Source organism: Haliotis rubra, unplaced genomic scaffold (assembly GCF_003918875.1).
Source record: "Haliotis rubra isolate DU_JTF1 unplaced genomic scaffold, ASM391887v1 Scf1039, whole genome shotgun sequence".
NCBI classification, from domain to species: domain Eukaryota; kingdom Metazoa; phylum Mollusca; class Gastropoda; order Lepetellida; family Haliotidae; genus Haliotis; species Haliotis rubra.
This window is the reverse complement of record NW_025764936.1, coordinates 176,739-197,059: the sequence shown is the minus strand read 5'-3', so window position 1 is coordinate 197,059 and position 20,321 is coordinate 176,739. Positions and strand designations below refer to the sequence as shown.

General features: G+C 40.7%; 1 protein-coding gene and 1 long non-coding RNA gene across 3 annotated transcripts; both read right to left on the bottom strand.

Moving 5' to 3' along the window:
* Window positions 1-7,086: 7,086 nt before the first annotated feature.
* LOC124273909 lies at window positions 7,087-9,897 on the bottom strand. The gene is made up of 2 exons (XR_006897772.1): window positions 9,305-9,897; window positions 7,087-9,126 (listed from the first exon to the last, which is right to left on the bottom strand). It is a non-coding gene; the product is annotated as an uncharacterized LOC124273909 (long non-coding RNA).
* A 124-nt stretch (window positions 9,898-10,021) lies between these two features.
* LOC124273880 lies at window positions 10,022-19,364 on the bottom strand. Of its 2 annotated transcripts, none has more exons than XM_046709236.1 (5): window positions 19,286-19,364; window positions 16,786-17,955; window positions 13,836-14,080; window positions 13,085-13,228; window positions 10,022-12,029 (listed from the first exon to the last, which is right to left on the bottom strand). In XM_046709236.1, the coding sequence occupies exons 2-5, from the start codon at window positions 17,927-17,929 to the stop codon at window positions 11,586-11,588; spliced, it is 1,977 nt and encodes a 658-aa protein (XP_046565192.1). In that variant the 5' UTR covers window positions 17,930-17,955; window positions 19,286-19,364; the 3' UTR covers window positions 10,022-11,585. The 2 variants fall into 2 exon arrangements, with proteins under 2 accessions (XP_046565192.1, XP_046565185.1); XM_046709229.1 differs by having other exon boundaries at window positions 19,282-19,359.
* Between the last annotated feature and the right edge of the window lie 957 nt (window positions 19,365-20,321).

The following is a 20,321-nucleotide window of genomic DNA, read 5'->3' as shown; positions in this document are numbered from 1 at the left end:
CTTAACTTTATTTTCAAGTGTCTAGTTACAGCCTGACAATGTTGTCATCTTAATCAACAACAGTTGTGCCCAGGATCTGAGGAAGTTTCGAGAAAAGACCCAAGTGCAGGTGGCAAAGCAAGACCCTCACTGAACGACACATAGAATATCTATACTGGACGATGTGTACAATGTATCTTTAAAGAATTTATGTAAGCGTAAGTGCTGGAAACTAATTTCAGTTATTGTTTGTGCCTGTGTCCAGACGAGGAGGTTTAGCAGGTAAAGATGCGATAAGAAAAGAAGAGTCGGTGTACAATGTTGACAGTGACATTATCGGTGGCTCAAGAGCAACCGCATATGATGACACCATTAATGGTGTGGATGTCATCATCAAAGGGAATAATGAACGAATATGTGAAATGGAGCGTACAGGGGATACCAACGTACATTTCCAGAATGAAATAATTTTCGAGGTATTAAGCGTATTAATAAGCCCATCCCCTCGAGAATCCAGGTGTATTATGTCTGAATTCCCGTTTTCATAATCACCGTCGATTAATTTACCACCAAAGCTTCTTTAGGAAGTAGTCACCATTTCCGGTTCTCTGACAGTACTTTCACAAAGAGCAATAAAGCGTTTGTTGCATGAAGGTAATCTGGCAGAAAACGTCCACTTAGGTTAACTATACTTACGCTACAGGAGCCCAGGCTTTTCACAGTTCACGAATAATTCTTTTCTAGCTTCGTTTCATTCGAGTTGAAGACAAAAGAAAGCAGTAGCGAGTTGGCTCCAAAGGGAAGCGAGTTATCAGATTTTCAAAGGGAATATTAAACTGGGGAATGGTTTAAACTGCCATTTACCAAACATAACATATTTTTTAAAACACTTAGGGATACCTGGTGAAATATTTTTAAAACTGAAAGCCTTGTATTTCCTGTAGTTAGCAATAATAGCTGACTGTCATGATAAACATAAAAGAGCGCTGGGAGAACATTTACAGCAGGTGATCAGGTATGACAGTGTTAGATGTTGTGATGATCAGTAAACCTATTAACGATCCTGATGATGGGTAATTCAAATGTGACAGTTTGGTTTTCAACCTGCCAGAATATGCCGTCCCAAATTTGTCGCCACATTCATGTTCATTCGTCATTATGCCATTCGAAGTATGCTGCCTATATGTCTTGCCGATGGCGATTTAGAGGAGTCACATCTACTCCTTTTTAAAGGCATTACGTTCCAAGTTAAAACGGCGGTCGGTGTACTGCATGGGGTGAGACACGTCTATCATGTCCCAGATATGCCCTATGACGTATGGCGTCTATGGATGTGTCGTATGCTGCTGGAGATTGGCATAGAAGCTGTCCTGAAGAGATGAAGCGATAACGCTCACGCAAAGATGCACGCCAGTATGGTCGCCTTTTGTGTACTGTTTAGTGAGCCTTCCTTGCACAATATTGATTGGAATTCGCTCGAGTTTGTAGTGCTTTTACTTACCCCACACCGAGGCGTCCACGACTATATACCCATCAAAAAGAAGTACAAGTGAGATAGGTTTCATCTACAAACAAGACACGTGAATAAGAACGGTTAAGCCAGCTTCGATGTCCCTGCACGCCATTTGTTGTCGGTTGCCAATATGACAATTTGTGCGTTAAGCATCAGGCATGACCTGCAGAAGCAGACGTGCAAATCGTCTGACCTATAACTCGTACTCCAACAGCCTATTGAGCATTTCCGGTCTTTTGATTTGCCGACTAGGCCGATTTCTTGGCGGTGTCCACTGCCGGATAGTGAATCCACGACTTTTTGTACTTGTTCCATTGTACTGGTAATCAAAGAGACTGTGTGACATTAAACGTATTGAGCGCTGCACGTTGACGTCAGAAGCATTTTCCGCTACGCCAATAGCCCCAAGCTGTTCGCGCGTTGCGAGACTGACTCAGTCACTAATTTATGCACAAACATTGAATGGGAAATAAAGTAAATCACGGTTGTATGATAAGCAGAATCAATAAGATTATTTGACATTATAGTCCACGAGAGATTGGTTCTTCCTTGAATGTATTATAAAATTCAGGAATGACACCCATTACCGTTTTGGCCCCCTGTGTTTTTGGTGTTTGAAACATCAACGTTCGTGCTTAGGTTTGTCATCAACACGTATCGTTGTTCTTATAATTGATATTAACTGTTTTCCTTATTTCATCAATACTGCTTTTTTAGAATATACATTTCGAGAGGCTCATTGCTGGGGAAATGGGGTTATCATCTGTCATCATCATCATCATCACCCTTAGTTCGTTTTGTCTGTGGAATGCAAAGAATTGGAGCGTTTCATTTTCACAATCACATCATCCTTCGTCACATGTTTTCAATTTTAGATATTACATGCAAATCTATTCCCATTATTGTACTTGCAACTGTATCGTGATGGCATAGAACTACCACAGAGTAGAATTTTTTAACCTGAGAGAATCTGAAATACTGAGTTGCCTTTCTTTCTCTTTCAAAATCTCTACCAAAGTGTGTAGTGAATATAACCCTTACCATGTTAACGAACGCCTGTTGAATACATAACGAAGTTGGCATGTGGCCATAGAAGATTCACTGGACGGAAGGTTCAGAGGCTCGTTCCAGTACCCTATCAACAGTCATAACCTTGGCCCTTTCTTCACACAAGCCAGTCGTAACTGCCAAAGGTCTTTAACGTAAAGGATTACACGATCATCGTGGGACAAAGAGGCTGCGTTGTGGAACAGCGGGTCCCAGGTGGAACTTTTAACAACATAATTAATTACCAGTAGAAACGGCAGATAACAAGTAACTCGTAAGAGACGACAAAATGGATCATTTAGGTCGACCCGATGATCTGGCTGACGTGTCATCGTATGCCAGTTGCGATGCATCGATGCTCAGCATATGAACACTTTGAACTGTTTTGTTTGGTAGCGATTTTATTTACAGACCACACCACAAAGAGCTGTATTTGCTAATTACAGCCAAACGGAATAAAACATCAAAACAAGATAGGTGTTGATGGTTGTTGTACTTCTGACGACCGATTAATTCATTGTTTTGATAAGCCGGGTACAATGGGGTAAAGAGCTCACGGGTGGTCCCCGCTTAGTGATATTGCTGGAATATTGCTAAAAGCGACGGTAAAACCAAACTCAGTCCAGTCAGTCAGTTTTGATAAAACTGATGGGACGGGAACCGTTATCCCACTCTGTTCAGTTACACATCCCAATACATTGGGGCAACCAAAGAGTGTGTTTCATTTCACCTTGACACAAACGTTGATGGTGGATAGGTGAGTGGAGTTTAACGCTGTTTTGAACAGTAATCCAGTTATAGATTTCTTATTGGCGTTTACGACTGGTGGTGGCGAGGATGTGATGTGACAGCCTACACGAACAGGGATTTGAACATACGGTGATACGTTTCTGTCCTGCACAACGCCGGTTGGCCACCTGTGCTTCAAGTTCTGGTAGAACAACATGGTACCGGGCAATCATTAACCACTGCTAATGCCCAATGGTGAATTTGTCTGGTCCAGGCAGGACCGTAATTTTCACTGCTGGTACAGTTGAAGCATTACCCTCATATTCCGAATCACCCCTCCTCTGCAACACCCGCGCATGGTGGGGAACCGTTTTAACAGCTTTTATCCAAACACCGACTTACCATAAACTATTCAAGCATTACAAATCCGATTGTCTCTCGTCAAGATGTGTGCGGCTTGACGTGTTTCCATAACGCAATGCACATTAACCATGCTTTGCTATGGGCATTCGCTGAATGGTTAACTCGTGATTTGAATTTCGGCGAACGGACCTTTCCGGCATTTCAGAGCCAAATGAATCACGGGTACAAAGAGACACCAGGAGCATAGTCGTCTAAGCGTGCAGAGTTGCTTTCTTAGAGGTGCCAGAATCCTATTGGGGTAGGTTCGAAACCAAAACTCATCCTCACGGAGTCCAGGTTTCTCAACATGTGTCATGCTTATGGGTTTCGACAAAGTGGTCAACGTTAAGAGACGATACATACATTCCTCCTCCCCTATCCGACGAAGGGGGCGGTGGGGTAGCCTGGTGGTTAAAGCGATAGCTCGTCGCCGAGGCCAGTTCGATTCCCCACATGCACAATGTGTGAAAACCCATTTCTGGTGCGTCAAATAGTTTTGGAAGAGCGGAAGTCTATTGTGACTGAATGATGGCATCTATATTACCAAGACTGTTTCCCATTCACCAACTTCCTCCTATAACCAGCATTCACTGGAACAGATGAATTTCAGAAGTGGGGCTCAAAAGCGCAACACTGCATTCCAACGGCAAACAGAACAGCTTCGCTTATACTATCTATACCAATAGAGTCAGTATATCGCACCACAGGCAAATTGTAGGCGCAAATAGGGTTGCGCAACGAAAATGACCAGTCTTTCCATATGCGGGCGAAGCGCTCGCAACTCCTGCAATATGGGAGAGACTGGTCATTCTGATACCACAACCACTAACGATAAATTATTTTTCGAGACCATATCTATTATATATACCATTCTCTGGTATTCCCTACCGTAACAAGCACAGGGGATCTCACTAATCTACATTATTGCCCGTTGTGGAGATTAACGAACGTTGTGTGTATCATCACTTGGTATTGATTTTTTTACCTCAATGACCGTGGTATCGATTTGAGGGGTCAAATGTCCACATGAAATCAGAAATGACACAATTTAGATAAAGACCACCCATGCGAAGAAAATGTGCGACATAATTTTTTGTGACCCGGGAACAGGAATTTCAAAAAGGAGAGTGCACACATTTTACTGATGATTCATCACATACACCACCACACGTGTAGAAAAAGAAACATAACCTGTAGGATTTCTTGTCAAAGTAGACGGGGTTTTCCTAAGACTTCGTATTGGAGACACTGTTCTTCAGCATATACTACACGAGTCGATTCAAACATTTAACACCCCATGCTGCTAAATGACAGCCGCTTATACCTTGTTGAGTTGTGGCTCGGACAAAGCTATAAATCCGGTTTTAGTGAAAACGTGCCGATGAATTTCACTTTAAACAAGAAGTAAATCGAATAAAGTGACGATTAGAGTTACAGAATCCTCATAATTTTACCTTGCCAACTGAACAGTTTAAATATCGTGAATTTTATTGAAACTTAGGATAAAGTTGTTTAACAAACGATCATAGTTTCAAATCGTGATTATTGGTTTGTATTACAAGGGGTGTATGCACATTAAATGAACACCGAGAACAAGTAGGGGTTGGTCTAAGTTAACGCTCATCACGTACCGCACGCGCATTTGTTTCAGTGTTCCAACTACTGCGCTTACTCCCTTGTAATACAAACCAATAATAACGATTTGAATCTATGATTGTTTGTTAAACAACTTTATTCTATGATGAATAAAATTCTGAGATTCAAATGTTCAATTGGCTGGGCTAAAATTATGAGGATTCGCAATCTTAATTTCACTGTTGATTTGGATTTTACTTTCTTGTTTAAAGTGAAATTCATCGGTACGTTTTCACCGCAAAACAGACTATACAAGGGTACGGCTCTCACTAAATGAATGGTTAGTCTCCCTTAATGTGTAAATGTGTTTGGTGTGGAGAAAAAGAAAAGAGGTTGTTTTGAGGAAGACACCCAAACGTCCCTGTTCAATGCATCCTCGATAATCTCCAGGGTATACGTTACGATCACTCCCACTATAGCCCTGATATCCGCTTGGCATCCAGGGTATAGTGGAGAGTGATCGTAACGTATACCCTGGAGATTATCGAGGATGCGTTCAATGCAAAAATAAGTAAATTGTTGATTCTGTCAAGAAAATAAATGTTTTGTTGGGCGCAACTGGGAATAAAATACCTTGGCTGGGGCATGGCGTCACAAACAGCCCACTCCAAACCCTTCCACAGTGCGATACGTGTGTTTGTTGTTTAACGCCACAATGCGCAATATTCCAGCCATATGACGGTGAATAATCGAATCTGGACCAAACAGTCCAGAGACAGACATCGTGAGCATCGATCTGTTCAATTTTGACGTGTGTCAACCAAGTCGGTGAGCATGACCACCCTGTAGCCTTTTACAACGACAATCGTGGGTTGCTTAAGATCAGGTCTAACCCGGTTCTTCACGGGTATCATAGCAGTAAGACGTTAAGTATTCTCAATCAATACCATTGAAACCAACCTATTAACATGTCCAATCTATCTTGATATATGCAATGATTCCGAATAATTGTAACTGGAATACTCAATACTTTAGTATGTCTAAATTTTACACCCTGTCGCCGGATCTCTCCCTATTAAGCATATGTGGGATACAATGGAGCAACATCTTACGCATGATAACGTTCGTGATTTGCCAGCAGAGTTGCAGAGAATATGACAAGCCATCCCACAAGCCTTCCATACCCCATTTGACAGACTCTATGCATCGGACTCGTGAAGGTCCGGGTAAGAATTGGTCTTCAGTAACCCATGCTTGTCGTAAGAGGCGACTAACGGGATCGGGTGGTCAGGCTTGCTGACTTGGTTGACACATTTCATCGTATCCGAATTGCGTAGATCGATGTTCATGCTGTTGATCACTGGATTGTCTGGTCCAGATTTGATTATTTACAGACCGCCGCCATACAGCTGGAATTTTGCTGAGTGCGGCGTAAAACTAAACTCACTCACTCTATGCATTGGTGATGCACTGCTGTTCTCGCTGCTCACGCTGGGCATAACCGTTACAGAGTTTGTGACATTGATGACTGCCCCCTGGCCAGCATTTGGACTCGTCACGTCAATGTCATGGACATTAAACGTGCTGTTCTTTCGGCTTACTGCCCTCAATATCAACCCATTAAAGTCACATAGAAACTGTTCATTGTTACATTTTGTTTCTATTTGAGGCTAGTTTTGAATACGTGGGTAGCGTTTTGTGGCACGCATTATGGGAGCGTCATCATTAGTGCATCAAACATTTGAGCCCTCCTACAATAAATAAACTGGCCCCTTTCAGAAACAGCATTTTACCACTTTCCGTACAACACCGACTTGCGTCAGTACAAAAACAATAATCAATTGAGTATTATAAGAGACCAATATGGTCTCTGGTTTTATTCAATAAATATACAAAAACATAACAAATGACTGATATGTCCTTATGGAAATGTTTGAGCACAGCGGACATAGCTGGTCTGAACACAACACCAGCAAACCACTAGTCAAGGTTAAGCAGTCAATACCTGAAACAAGCTGCAAAACCATAACAAATAAAACAAAGCTTTATCTTACAGATATGGCCTCATGGCCTTGACATTCACTGCCTGCCATTTTCATGAGTAAGAAACAGATTTCTTTTGTAAAGCGCACGATTATTTGATAACCCTAATTCACTCGCAGCAGCATGGGATACTCTGTATATTGTTTGTTACCGCAACAGTTGCAACTCTAACATTATGCACCTCACAAAATCATCAAATACAAAGAAGCGCCCAACTGGTATCATCAATAGAACTCCATCAATGAGTGTATCACAGGTGATAGTTTTTATCATGCATATCTCCGGTTGTGTTTTTTGCTGCCGTTTCTATTGCCCTTCAATTTGCATAAAAGGTTCAAGGTCACATCAGTCTCACACAAGGTCAAATATATCACAGATGTTCGTTCTAATTATGTGTATCTGCGATCGTTTGGTGTCCACTGCCCTTTCGAAGGGAAATATGCAAAGTTCATGGTCACATTAAGTGTCACACAAGGCAAGGTCATGGTCAAAGCCACTTTCTGCAATACAGCTAAAACGATGAATGCGTTAGTTTTTCACACTGCGACTTCTGTCTACATGTCCGAGTTGATGTCGGATAACACTAGGGCGCTAGGGTGAGGATGCGGGTTGGAAATATATCCAGATGTTGGTTAACCAGCTGAGGAGACTGAATTTAACATATACACAATGTAAACAAATAAACAATGGCAAAAGTAACCCAGTTCCAAAATAAATCACAAAACGACACAACGAGTAGTCTGCCATTTGATTTGAGTCCAAGACCTTACACTGCACTCAAAGTCCATGACCTAAACCTGGGTAGTATATCACCATGTTTATACAGTCATTGTCAATGTAGGCCTCTGTCTGAAGAAACATGACATCCATGGCTGTACTTGCTAGACATATAGCATCCATTGTAATGGAACATTATCTTTTGTCCCAAATATTTTGAACAGTAAAATGAGTTAAAAGTAGATTCCAGCCTTTCACAGCTTTTTCCTGCTGATAACCGTATTTTGAATCAAAAACAAAATGAAAGCGAGTAGCTGTGACCCTTGAAAATATTAACAATTATGAAAATGACTTAACTCAAATATTTGATCATCTCACTTGTAAATTTATGATTGATCGTCCTTCAGGCAATTACTTAATACATAACAAATTACAAAATATAATGTTATTCATGTTAATAACAATAAACAGGTTATGCAACATACAATTACATCGAGCTCACATCCAAAATCAACAAACATTCATCTGGAATAGTTAAGGAAGCCATTGTTTTCTGTTGAATACAACAGTTGTCATGGTATTAGAGCATTCCCTTAGGAGGCTGGTGTTCTCCCGGGGCCCTGTTGGCCAAGTGAGAGCTGGGGTGTTGGTTTTTGTTGTTTTTCTTCATAAAAACAAACAAAAACAGCCATACCATCAAGAAACATTAACTACCAACCTGGATAATATCTGGAACTTGTTACAAACCAGAATAAAAACTCTTTTTGTCTTCGTGTTACTTTTGTGATGCTTGACTTACTGGCTATTTTGAGCATACATTCACAAGTAAAACTGACGTGTATATAGGTCATGATGCATATTTATACACAAATATTATCTCAAGATGACATTTTTTAGTACTCAAATCTGTCAAATTTGTTGATTATGAAAATATATGAACAGATTCCCATGACTTCTCCATATCAAAACTTGCCCTGATTGAGGCAGTGTTATTTTTAGTGTGGTATTGCCACATACAGAACAGTCATGACACAAGGATGATCAAGTGTGGGCAGCAATTTGGTGCATGATTCTAATTACAATATAACCTTATATCGTAAGCAATACACCCACATTAAACACTGACTGACTGAGTTTAGTTTTACGCCGCTTTTAGCATTATTCCAGCAATATCACGGTGGGGGACACCAGAAATGGGCTTCACACATTTTGCCCATGTGGGGATTCGAACCCGGGTCTTTGGCGTGACGAGGCAACGCTTTAACCACTAGGCTACCCCGCCGCCCCCCCACATTAAACAAGTATGACAAATCATCTGTCAATGAAAGTCACTTGCAAGCTTGTTTGCACTGAGACAATAAACCTGACTGATATGTTTTAGAGCAGGCTCCACATCACAGTGTGCCACTTTCATAGCTGTCCCTGTCAGGAGCTTTGCAGTATGCATAGATGAAACAGCATGTTTGATTGGCTCACACCACTTGGAAACCTTGGTTTAGCTAAGCTAAGATGGGTAAATCTAAAGACATGGTAAGACTTGACAACCTGACTACCCAATTCATTGTTACCTCCGACAACCACATAGGTCTAAGCTGCACTGGCCCCAGTGTATGAGAGATATCACACCCCAATATCATGATTATGTCAGTTTGACTTATCAACTAATCAAGACCAATGACATCACATCCATTTGAAATGTTAATAACATCATATAACAAAAGCATTATTCAAAATATAGCAGAGATGGAGAGAGAGCAATGCGATTTTGTATGTTAATGGACATGCTATGACTATTTTCTCTCCATGTCCCCGACCGCGTCATAAGACGTTAAAATATGGTACTTGTTGGTCCCTGCCTGGCGCTCGGCATTAATGGGTACAACAAGGACTGGTCGGCTCGGAGTCAGTATAATGTGTCTGAGTGGGGTATTCATGTTTCACTGCGGCATGGTATCTCAGTGGGCTAGCACTATAAAACCAGCTTCAGTCTGGGCTAGTCCAAGCAGCCGCACATACACACACACGCATGCAGGTCGTCATATGAGCGAAATATTCTCAAGCACGACGATAAACCCAATTTCACCTCACCTCTCTCTCCATGTGACTCTATAGCATAGACTTTATCTGTAGCCTTTATTAGCAAATAAATGAAGATTGGTGGTAAGAAAATAGCAGACATATTATCATAATACAGGAATCTGTACTGGACACTTACAAATCCAGATCTTATTCAATACCAGACTACATTTACAGCCCAGATGTTACTGTAACATATAATAATGAAGTAACAGATTTTTATGAAAGGTATATAAAGATATTCTTTGACTTTATTTGTAAACAACATAAAAAAATAGAACATAAAAAATAGTCTTGTAAAATTAGCAAAAATAATATTATATTGAAGATCTTCGTCATCTCACAGCAAGGGAAGCAACTCCTGTTAAAATCTCATTACTCCAAATCACTGTCCAATCTGGACTTAACATAAGGTCAAACACAAGTCCAGTTTAGACAGATTCCACTGTAATATCTTGAATAGTTATGTGATTGACTGCAATGGATTGTCAACTCTGCAATGACAAGCACCAGTCAAACCTGATATGAAAATAGACAGTCCCATCACGTGTTTTTAAATCTTACCACCTTCAAAACCAGACTTGACCTTCTTTAGGTCACAGAACCTGTACCCATTGGTATGGCAAGCTAACACATGAACCACTGTGCTACTGACAGTCAAGTAAAGGCCCCATACAATGAATGACAAAAACAGAATGGTTCAAAAGTTGTTAGGAATGATTATGCAAAAGTGAGTGAATAAATGAGTGAAAGAGGGAGGGAGACGGTGAACAACACTTTGAGCAGTGAATGAATGAGCATGCGTCACTGACAAAACCTATGACCAAGCAATTTGTTTGAGTGGCATTATACAAGTTGGTGGTATAGAGATGACAAAACTTTATGTATGATCAACTTCTTTAAATTCACAATAGTGACGTTTCGGTATAGCTTCTTATACCGTCTTATACCATTGCTTGAAAACGGTACAAGAAGCTATATCGAAACGTCGCTATTGTGAATATAAAGAAGTTGATCATCCACAACGTCTTGTCATCTCCATGACCAAGCAAGCTTGGCATACAACTCTGCACAACAAATTGCAAATTGCAGCTCTAACTTGGCAGGACTGAATTCAAACCCAGGTATTAAAGTCCTTGCTCTCAAAATGTCCTTAATTAAAGGGGGACCATCATTCAGTGTCTGAACCCATGTCAAGTGAGTCTGGTGTGACAGTAGGACATCATCTCTGCATTACAAGTGTCATTATTTGCTGGAAGATTGAAAAACATTTGTTTTGGGGATTCTAATGAAAGAGAATGCTGGTTTGAATGTTTGAAACATGCCAGGATTGTCAGTAGACCCAACTACTGCTTACCCCTTACATTTAAGTAATATTCAATCCACCACTCAAACCATGATGGCTTATGTTAACATCATTCTATTGCAGTCAAGAAATGAAGATGTGTTGATGCTGCTGGTGATTAGATCACTCTGAAACAACAACTTCAACCTGCACAGGTTATCATCTCTTGAAAAAAGCAAAGGCTAGTCCAAGTCCCAGAGACACTAAAGCCAGCGTGGCAGACACTTTCTTCACATAACTCACACTGTTGTTCCCTGAGAACATGGATGGAACCCAGGAGCTCTGATCAGAGTTACCTCCCCTAGCACTGTCAGCAGACGTCTGGGAAGAGCTGGTCAGAGTCTGGAAAGTGTCTGAATCTGCTGGTCCATCAGACACAATGTCAACATGATCTGTTCCGTTGGATAACTGTTGAGGAGGACTTGGTGATGTATCCTGACTGGGTACGGTGTCGTCTCCGACTGCTGGTTCAGTTGTTGCTGTTGATGTTGCTGCAGGTGCAGTGACAGGAGCCTCAGTCTGGGCAAGGGGGTTGACAAGATGGCTGTTGAGTTCTGGTGATGTTACACATGAGCTGCTTGATTCTGTTGACACCAGTCCACTCTGGAACAAATCAACTAGGATGTCAGGACATAACCAAATAAAAGAGGCATTCAGCCTTCATAAGAATGGTGGTGATATAGTTTAAGGGCAACTTGGACCAGAAAGAGGGTCCATTTGAACCCATCCTTCCCTTCATAAGAATGATTAGTCAAAGAGTTACCTCCCTTGTCTATATTCTTATTACAGTCAGCAGGAAGAAAAGTACCACCATTTATGAGTGAGTTGAGTTTTAGCTTTTATCGCTTTAGCAGTATTCCAGCAACATCACGGCAGGGGACACCAGAAATGGGCTTCACGCATTGTACCCATGTGGGGAATCGAACCCGGGTCTTCTACATGACGAGCCAACGCGTTAACCACTTGGCTACCCCACCATTTATGAAAAGGGGATTTATCGGAACATGTTGTCCCAATCAATAACGGTTTATCTTCAGCAAATGAGAGAGTGCTGGCTGGCTGAGAATGGTTTTACGCCGTTTTTAGCAATATTCCAGCAATATCACGGCGGGGGACACCAGAAATGGGCTTCACAAGTTGTACCCATGTGGGGAATCGAACCCGGCCTTCGGCGTGACGAGCGGACGCTTTAACCACTAGGCTACCCCACCGCCCGGAATGAGAGAGTGAGTGAGTAAGGTTTAATGCTCTCTGAACAGTATTCCAGTAATATCATGGCATGTCATTCTTAAAAGGGAGGATCTCCCTGGTGATACAGGTCTCAGGTGTTCCTAAGTTTGGTGGTGGCAAATCAACAACCATCAGGGCAAACTGGTCTTTGAAACCACAATAAGCTTCTGGCATGACTAAGGGAGTCAACTCTGCACAGCAACTTAACTAATGTGCACTCAAGACTTGCACGGATTATATCAGCAGTGGAGTCGTTAAAAGTGAGGTAACATAAAGTTTTAAAATATCAGACTTTTCAGAGAATGCATCAAGTTTGATGTGACAGTTCAGTATCATGGAAAACACTCTACAAACATTTTTTAAAATTATATTGGAATTGCAACACACTTTTACAAATTGATATATCTACTTAATGTCTCAGTACCTACCCATCCTCCTTGTTGAATGATGAAGTCTGCAGCCAGGTCAGCCAGCAGTTTGACGGAGTAGTCCACGACGTTACTGATGCCACTCCCTCCTGCTGTAGCCATCCTGAATGCCACACCTTGACTGTAGAGCAGGAGAAGGGCAACCTCAATAGAAGAAACTATCTTTGTTAGTCAGAACCTTGCTGGTGGCATATGAGGGATTCAGATAAGCAACTCAGGCCTAGATCTGGACCTATACTTGTCCAAAAATCTGCAGCAACTATCAGGAACAACTCCAATAATGGAAGTCCCAAACATGTTCCTAGGTCCTAGCTTTGTTGAGGTGACATGTGTTTCACTGATAACATTGCTAGTGATATGTTTTGGTACATATTCTTACATTATCGATATCATATTTATCATATCATGTGTTGAACTGTATGTTAAAATAAAACCTAAAACACATAAAATACTTCTGAATTAAAGAAAATAAATACTTTATATCCCAATTTTGCAAAAACTTACAATTTTTTCCCAAATTACCTACAAAGGAACCTTAGTTTGGAATCCTACAAAAAACACTCCTTACGAACCAGCATGCTTGTACATTAGAACAAATTTTCCCCAGGGAAGTAAACTTTTGAAAGGAATAACATCAGGTTTTCTCCCATCATATCCAACTCTGAATAGAGACTGGCTACTTCACGCTCCACACATCCCACTATCTGTGGACCCGTAGCAACCAACAGCAACGTACAGCGTCTACCCCTACCTGTCGCCATCCTGGAATGTTTTCATCAACGACCGATCTGGCAACTTCTCGGAATGTTTCGTATGTAAGACAAGACTGCTCATTGAACAGTCTGGCTATGGCGAACTCCACTTTGGCTAGATGTGTCTCCTGAATCTCGTCCCCGATTCGGGCCAGTATTTGAGCTGCCTCTGTATGAGGGGTCAAAGGGCAGGATGGGCCCGTGAAAGGAGACGGTAAGCTGGTTACACGATGGGTGCGGTAAGCTGAAATGTTTATAAGGAAAATTATTATACAATGTTTATTATTGCAAGTATCATTGGCAGAACGTCATTCCAAAGACGACCTGCTATCCAGAGGCTAGTTAAAATTTATTAGGACAAAATAAATGATGATCTGCACATTTTTCAAATTGCCTAAACATTTTGGAAGCCTAATATATTCAATCCTGGTAGCCCACTGACAATTTTCAAAAAGCTGCTCACTTTTTTCATAACTTTGTTACCATGGTTACAACATGTAAAAGAATACACAAGGACACACAGATGAGGAAGTATTCAGCATGGTGATGATGATCATGGTTTCACAAAAACAGATTCCTAATGTGCATGTCATCCTTGCTTTGAGGCTGTCGAACGATGTTCACAGCCTTTGCTTTGAGTCATGACACTAACTATCTCAACAGAAATGTGTGATTGCATCTGCAATGTTTCAGCAACATTGTGACCAAGTAAATACAATGTCTGTATTGTTTAATGGCCAAACGTATTCCAGAGTGTTGAGACAGGAGATAAAACACCAAAACAACAGTCTGTGTCCCAATCCACACAGCCACTGCAGCAATATCACTGTCAGGGCTTGATTTAAGAGATGTTAACCTACTTGCACCAGGTGCAACCTAAGATGAAATCCTAGTTGCACCAGCCAAATTCCAGTTGCAACGTAGTGTGTTAAAACGTCAGAGGTTTAGGTGCACATAAACATATTTCTGTGATGTTGTACCCATGAAACCATAGCAACACATAGACACAGCTGGTTCCTGTTTACTGGAGCTGTCACAGCCAAGAGGTGTCTATAAATAGCAATGTTTTGGTGCCATAGCTATTCAAAGTTTAGAAGAAATATGAGCTGACATATTTATGCTTATAATGTTAGATTTATTGTTGATTTATTTCTCGAAACTTGACTTGCACCTGATGCAAGTTAAACTAATAACTAGGTTGCACTTTGTAATATTGGGTTGCACAAGTGCAAGTAACAAAGCACTAAATCGAGCCCTCCTGTCCTATGGGAGTCACAATTTTCTTAATAACTAATATCACTTCAACTAAGGAACCTATTTTAGCGGACTGCATTGCTCAAGCTCACAATTTTTTTCATTTTGCAGAATTACAGATAAATATCATTACTACTCACTTGTGTTCATCTCAATTGGAACAGGGTAACTTTTTGGGTCATTGAGTTATGCACTCCCTTGTCTTCATCTCAATTGGGTATCCTAATTTTCCTTTGAGTAACGAAATAAATTGTACTAACCTCACTCAAACTCAATTGGGTATTTTGCCATTTTCCATTAATTTTAAAAATATAATAAAGTTTAAATGTTAGTGTTTGTGATTTACATTTGATCTGTAATATGGGAAACGATAAGAAAGACTGCAAGTTGTCAAGTTCATGTCCTGAAATAGAACCTCCCAGTATACCTAAGTTATTTTATCTATCCACTTGTACACAAGCTAAGATTTGACATTTACACATGTATACATATGTAAGATCACATTTATTGAGTATTTACAAACATTTAAGCATACTTGTATGCAATAGGCTTAATATGAATTAAGAGTTTTCATATAAATATTTGCATTATTTACGGTTTACGGTTCAGACATGAAAACGATACATTGTTAACGTCACGCTGATCGAAAACCGGTATTTTGACATGCATTCAGAAAACTTTGTAACACTCTGAAATCTTAGGATATTTCCGTTTTTTTAATTGTTCTTTTCCCTGTTTCATTAGTGCCAAATGTTACTTACATTTTTATTTTGTCATGATTAAAAGTTTTTATAAAAGGTTAATCAATCATAGTGATTTTGTTGTGTTTTTGCTTTATAATCAAGAATTAACTCGATTCTCAGTAGTTTTTGCTAAAAAAATAATCCTTGCAATATATTGCAATACATATCGCAATATATGCTTCCGCATCGCAATATGAAATTTCGCTGTAATACCCACCCCTATTATTTACGCATATACGCAGCATATAATCTGTACCTCTGTTAAAGTCAGAGATGTTCCAGTTATACAGCAGCCTTTAACTAATCTAATGACACAATTCATTGTTTGCTTCTCACCATGTTTACAACCAGCATAGGCTGCTGAGAAGATTTCAATGTTAAATTTGGCTGTCTTGACGCATTGGTCTTCAGCAACCCATGCTTGTCGTAGGAGGCGACTAATGGGATCGGGTGGTCAGGCTCACTGACTTGGTTGACACATGTCATCGTATCCAAATTGCATAGATTGATGCTCATGATGTTGATCACTGGATTGTCTGGTCCAGACTCAATTATTTATAGACCGTTGCCGCATAGCTGGACTATTGTTGAGTGCTGTGTAAAACTAAGCTCACTCACTCACTACCTTGATGTGATTCTAAATGGTGAGGCGAAGGTGAGGTGAGTAGTGGTTAGGCCGAACGCCATGCTTGAGAATTCGATCCCCGACCAGCGCCATACCAAAAGGCGTTAAAATATGCGCTTGTTGTGTGCCTGGCGCAGCATTAATGTACAACAAGGACTGGTCGCTGGAGTCAGTATAGTGTCTGAGTGGGTATTCATGCATCACTGCGATGGTATCTCATGGGCTAGCACTATAAAACCAGCTTCAGTTTGGGCTAGTACAAGCAGCCGCATTACACATACACACGTATCCTGTTGAGTTTGTGAAAGTTCCTGAAACTGAACTCACCATCCTCCACCTCTGACTCCAGGGAGTGCATCTCCTCCTGCAGCTCCTCATGGAGTGACGCCATCACTGTCGTCACATCGGTCTGCGGTGGAGTCACTAATGAAGAATGACTCAAGTCAAGAAACAACCTGTCTCGTCGCCCTGATCTTGGTCCAGAAGAGGCTCTAGCCTCAGTAGCATTTCCATTAGCTATCTCAGGTGCTTCTGTTCCCCCTGCCGCCATGCCAAGCTTCCCAACCTCCTCTTCCTCAATGTCACTATCCCCCTTCGCACCCACAGCCTCATCTAATTCAAGGTCAGACAAATCAGAGTCTGTAAACCCATCCACAACGTCACCATCATCATCTACTGTATGTACAACATTTCCACTTTCATCATCATTCAAGTCAAAGGCGATGTCCTCCACATCTACAGTTAGCTCAGTAGTTTCCGCAGCAGTACTTGTATCTCCTTGGGCATCCGCTTCAGGTTCCGACTCACTTGGCACTGTTGACAACCTTGACACTCGCAGATAGTGCCCCGAACTCTTCAGTAACTCATTATTCCTGGAGCCTCTCAGACCACTTGATGCTGATCCTTGAGAAAAGTCCAGTTCGTCATCTGCATCACTGATGTAGGTGCTGCCATCTTGGCTACTGTTGTCACTTAGACTCCGCTGATAAACTGGAGCCCTTGCAGGAGCTGATTGTGATGATTTGCTAGAGTCTGTTGATTCGAAGCTTGGGCTTTGTTGCTGTAGCGAATACCGAGCACCAAGTTGGCGATGTGATTTTTTGTGGAATTTTTTTTGCATGTGAGACAATGGTAGATCCCAGCTGTTGTAAGATGGCCCAGATTCAGGTTTTGATTGACGATGAAGGTTCTCATCGGATGAAAACTGCCGAAATTTGTCCTCTGATATTTGAGGCTTTTTTGGCCTCCTTCTCTGTTTTGGTGGAGTTGAGGGAAGCGACCGGGTCTTCCAGTGCCTTGCATACTCTCGGACATTTTTCTGTGTGTCAGATTTTAGTCTTTGTTGATCCTCTCGCTCTTGGGTTAAGTGATTGAGGAAGGTTAAGACAATGAATTTTGTTTCATACAAGAAACTATCTGGTGTTGGGCTGGATGACGATTTGTCTGGACTGGGTGTTTTGGGGTCACTCATGGTTTAGGGAATGAAGACTGCCTTGGCTGAAATAGAAAACACAACAGTGTCAGCAATATTAGTCAGAGAATTTGCCTGCTAGGGGCCTTAAAATTTCTCTGTGGGTTTTTGACCAGCCAACAACTATTACGGACCCTGGGTCAATAAATAAGAAATTAAGCAATGGATCTTGTGATCAGGTGGTCAGGCTCAGCGACTTGGCTTATAACTTTGTCATTTACCACGATAGATATAATCACTGGATGGTCTAGAGTTGATTTCTAACAAGGAGCCTAACAACTAGTAGGAATATGCCTGAATGCGGTACGAAAAAACAAATACCATACAATGACCAATCAACCTTGACCCTTAGGCTGAAAGGGTCGGTGTCGGCACGGGTACTACAGATGTGAACTTTTTTACTAAGAATGTGTAATCCTAAATATAACGTAAGTGACATTTGACCACTTTCTAAATGCCATTGTGTAATTACAGAAACGTACCCAAGCCAAAGCCAGAATACAGAAACATACCCAAGGACGATTCCATTCCGCATTGTGCAGTTTTCTTGATTAGAACTGTCATACTTTTGCATGAGATGCGTAATATGAGAAACATACACTGTAAAGATCATACACTGTAAAGATCATACACTATAACAAATAATTTACGATGCACAGTACCACTCGCAATCAGTTTAAAAACAAAAAATGTATACGTTTTCGGTTTGGGGTTTCGGAATATGGTCATTTAGGGTACCATTATGGTTCTGTATTTTGACTTTGTTTTGGGTACTGGCTAGCCAGTACATTCCTGTATACAGTAGGTTTCTGGGGTGCATATCAGTAGTACCTATGTCGACAGTGACCCCTTCAGCGACGCTTAGGCTGACTATCAAATACATTGAGGAAAATATTGCATTTATTTATTTATCTAAACAAGATGCAATAACAAGCACAATAGAATATTATGCAATATACATACATATGGCATTGATCTACACCGAAACTTACCTGAATACCTCCACAACCCAACATTAATTCTGGCTCATTATTATATACGTGGAGGATAAATATTGAAATTTCTATCATTACAAAAGTAATTTCAGAGATGTATATCATCAAAATAAATCTCCGTGTCAAAGGATCAGGTGCCCTTTCTTCAAGTGCGCGAGTGTTATCTCAATGTCACAGCGTCAAATACCGTGCGGTCATCAATGAAGTCAGCATGAAATATAACCAGTAATAAGTAACTGTGTAAATGTTGCTTTCAAAAGGCAAGAACGCAATCTATGGACGTTTAGGAAGAGAAATGTCTGTCATTGTGTACCTGACATTACGAAAAATGAGAAGTCCATTCATATATCAACAAACCTACGTTAAATCCATCACACTCCACGATATTATACGGATGGTTCGGTTGGACGATGCAGCCGTTCCGGGAAATAGAGATGTTATGCGCTCTACGTCATCCAGAGAGCAGGAAGATTATTTTACTGACAACTAGCTCATACTTACGGAAGCGCTGAAGGGACCTGATGAAATAAAATTTATCTTGAGCGCACAAGTTAGTATGTTGAGTACACAAGTTAATATATTGAGCGCACAAGTTAACATCTTGAGCGCACAAGTTAGTATGTTGAGCGCTCAACTTAGTATCTTGAGATACACTACTCAATAAGCAGTTCATGTCGAAGCAAGGAGGAGCGGAAACACGAGCTGATTCATGCTTATTTCAGCCTTGGGATCCAATACAAAGATATAACACATCTTCTTGTCAAAAATCATGGTATAGTATAGTACGCCATTTGAAGCGTATTCTGAAGTGTTTGTCCCTCTTTCGCACCAGATACCAGATTTGCTGATGTTACAAGTGAGTGAGTGAGTGAGTACAGTTTACGCCGCTTTTAGCAATATTCCAGCAATATCACGGCGCTCAAGACACTGTCTTCATCGACGTGTTTATTCTTCAACTTCCTGTGTTGTTAAAACATGTTAAATAAACTACAACACACATACGTATACATAAGGGATTGAAACGGAGGAAGTGAAACGTCGAAAATGGTATTTTAGTAAGAAATAAAGTCGGTATGCTATACATGCACATACTAATGGATCAAATTAATCAGGCAGGTTTTATATAATATCGTACAGAGTTAAACTGCCATTGTACCCACGTTAGGAAACATTACTGATACATGCAAACCAAGACTACAGACTATAGTTCCCTGAAAGCGGTCGACTTTACTTCCAATACATCAGACATCAGTTTTATAATTAAGTATAACACTCAGTGTTTTTACATTTTCATGGTCATGTAATACTATATATACATAATAAAGCCGTAGCACAAAACAAGTTATCCAAGCTTTACGCTAGTGTTCATGATACTTTGGACCATCCCTGCAATAAAC

What these genes read in the sequence shown, in the direction of transcription:
- LOC124273880 (XM_046709236.1), bottom strand. Translation starts at nt 17,929, where the DNA reads ATGAGTGACCCCAAAACACCCAGTCCAGACAAATCGTCATCCAGCCCA. An exon ending in ACATTCCAGGATGGCGACAG is followed by an intron (nt 13,229 to 13,835) that starts GTAGGGGTAGAC and finishes TCTTCTATTGAG; the next exon opens with GTTGCCCTTCTCCTGCTCTA. An exon ending in TCATTCAACAAGGAGGATGG is followed by an intron (nt 12,030 to 13,084) that starts GTAGGTACTGAG and finishes GATTTGTTCCAG; the next exon opens with AGTGGACTGGTGTCAACAGA.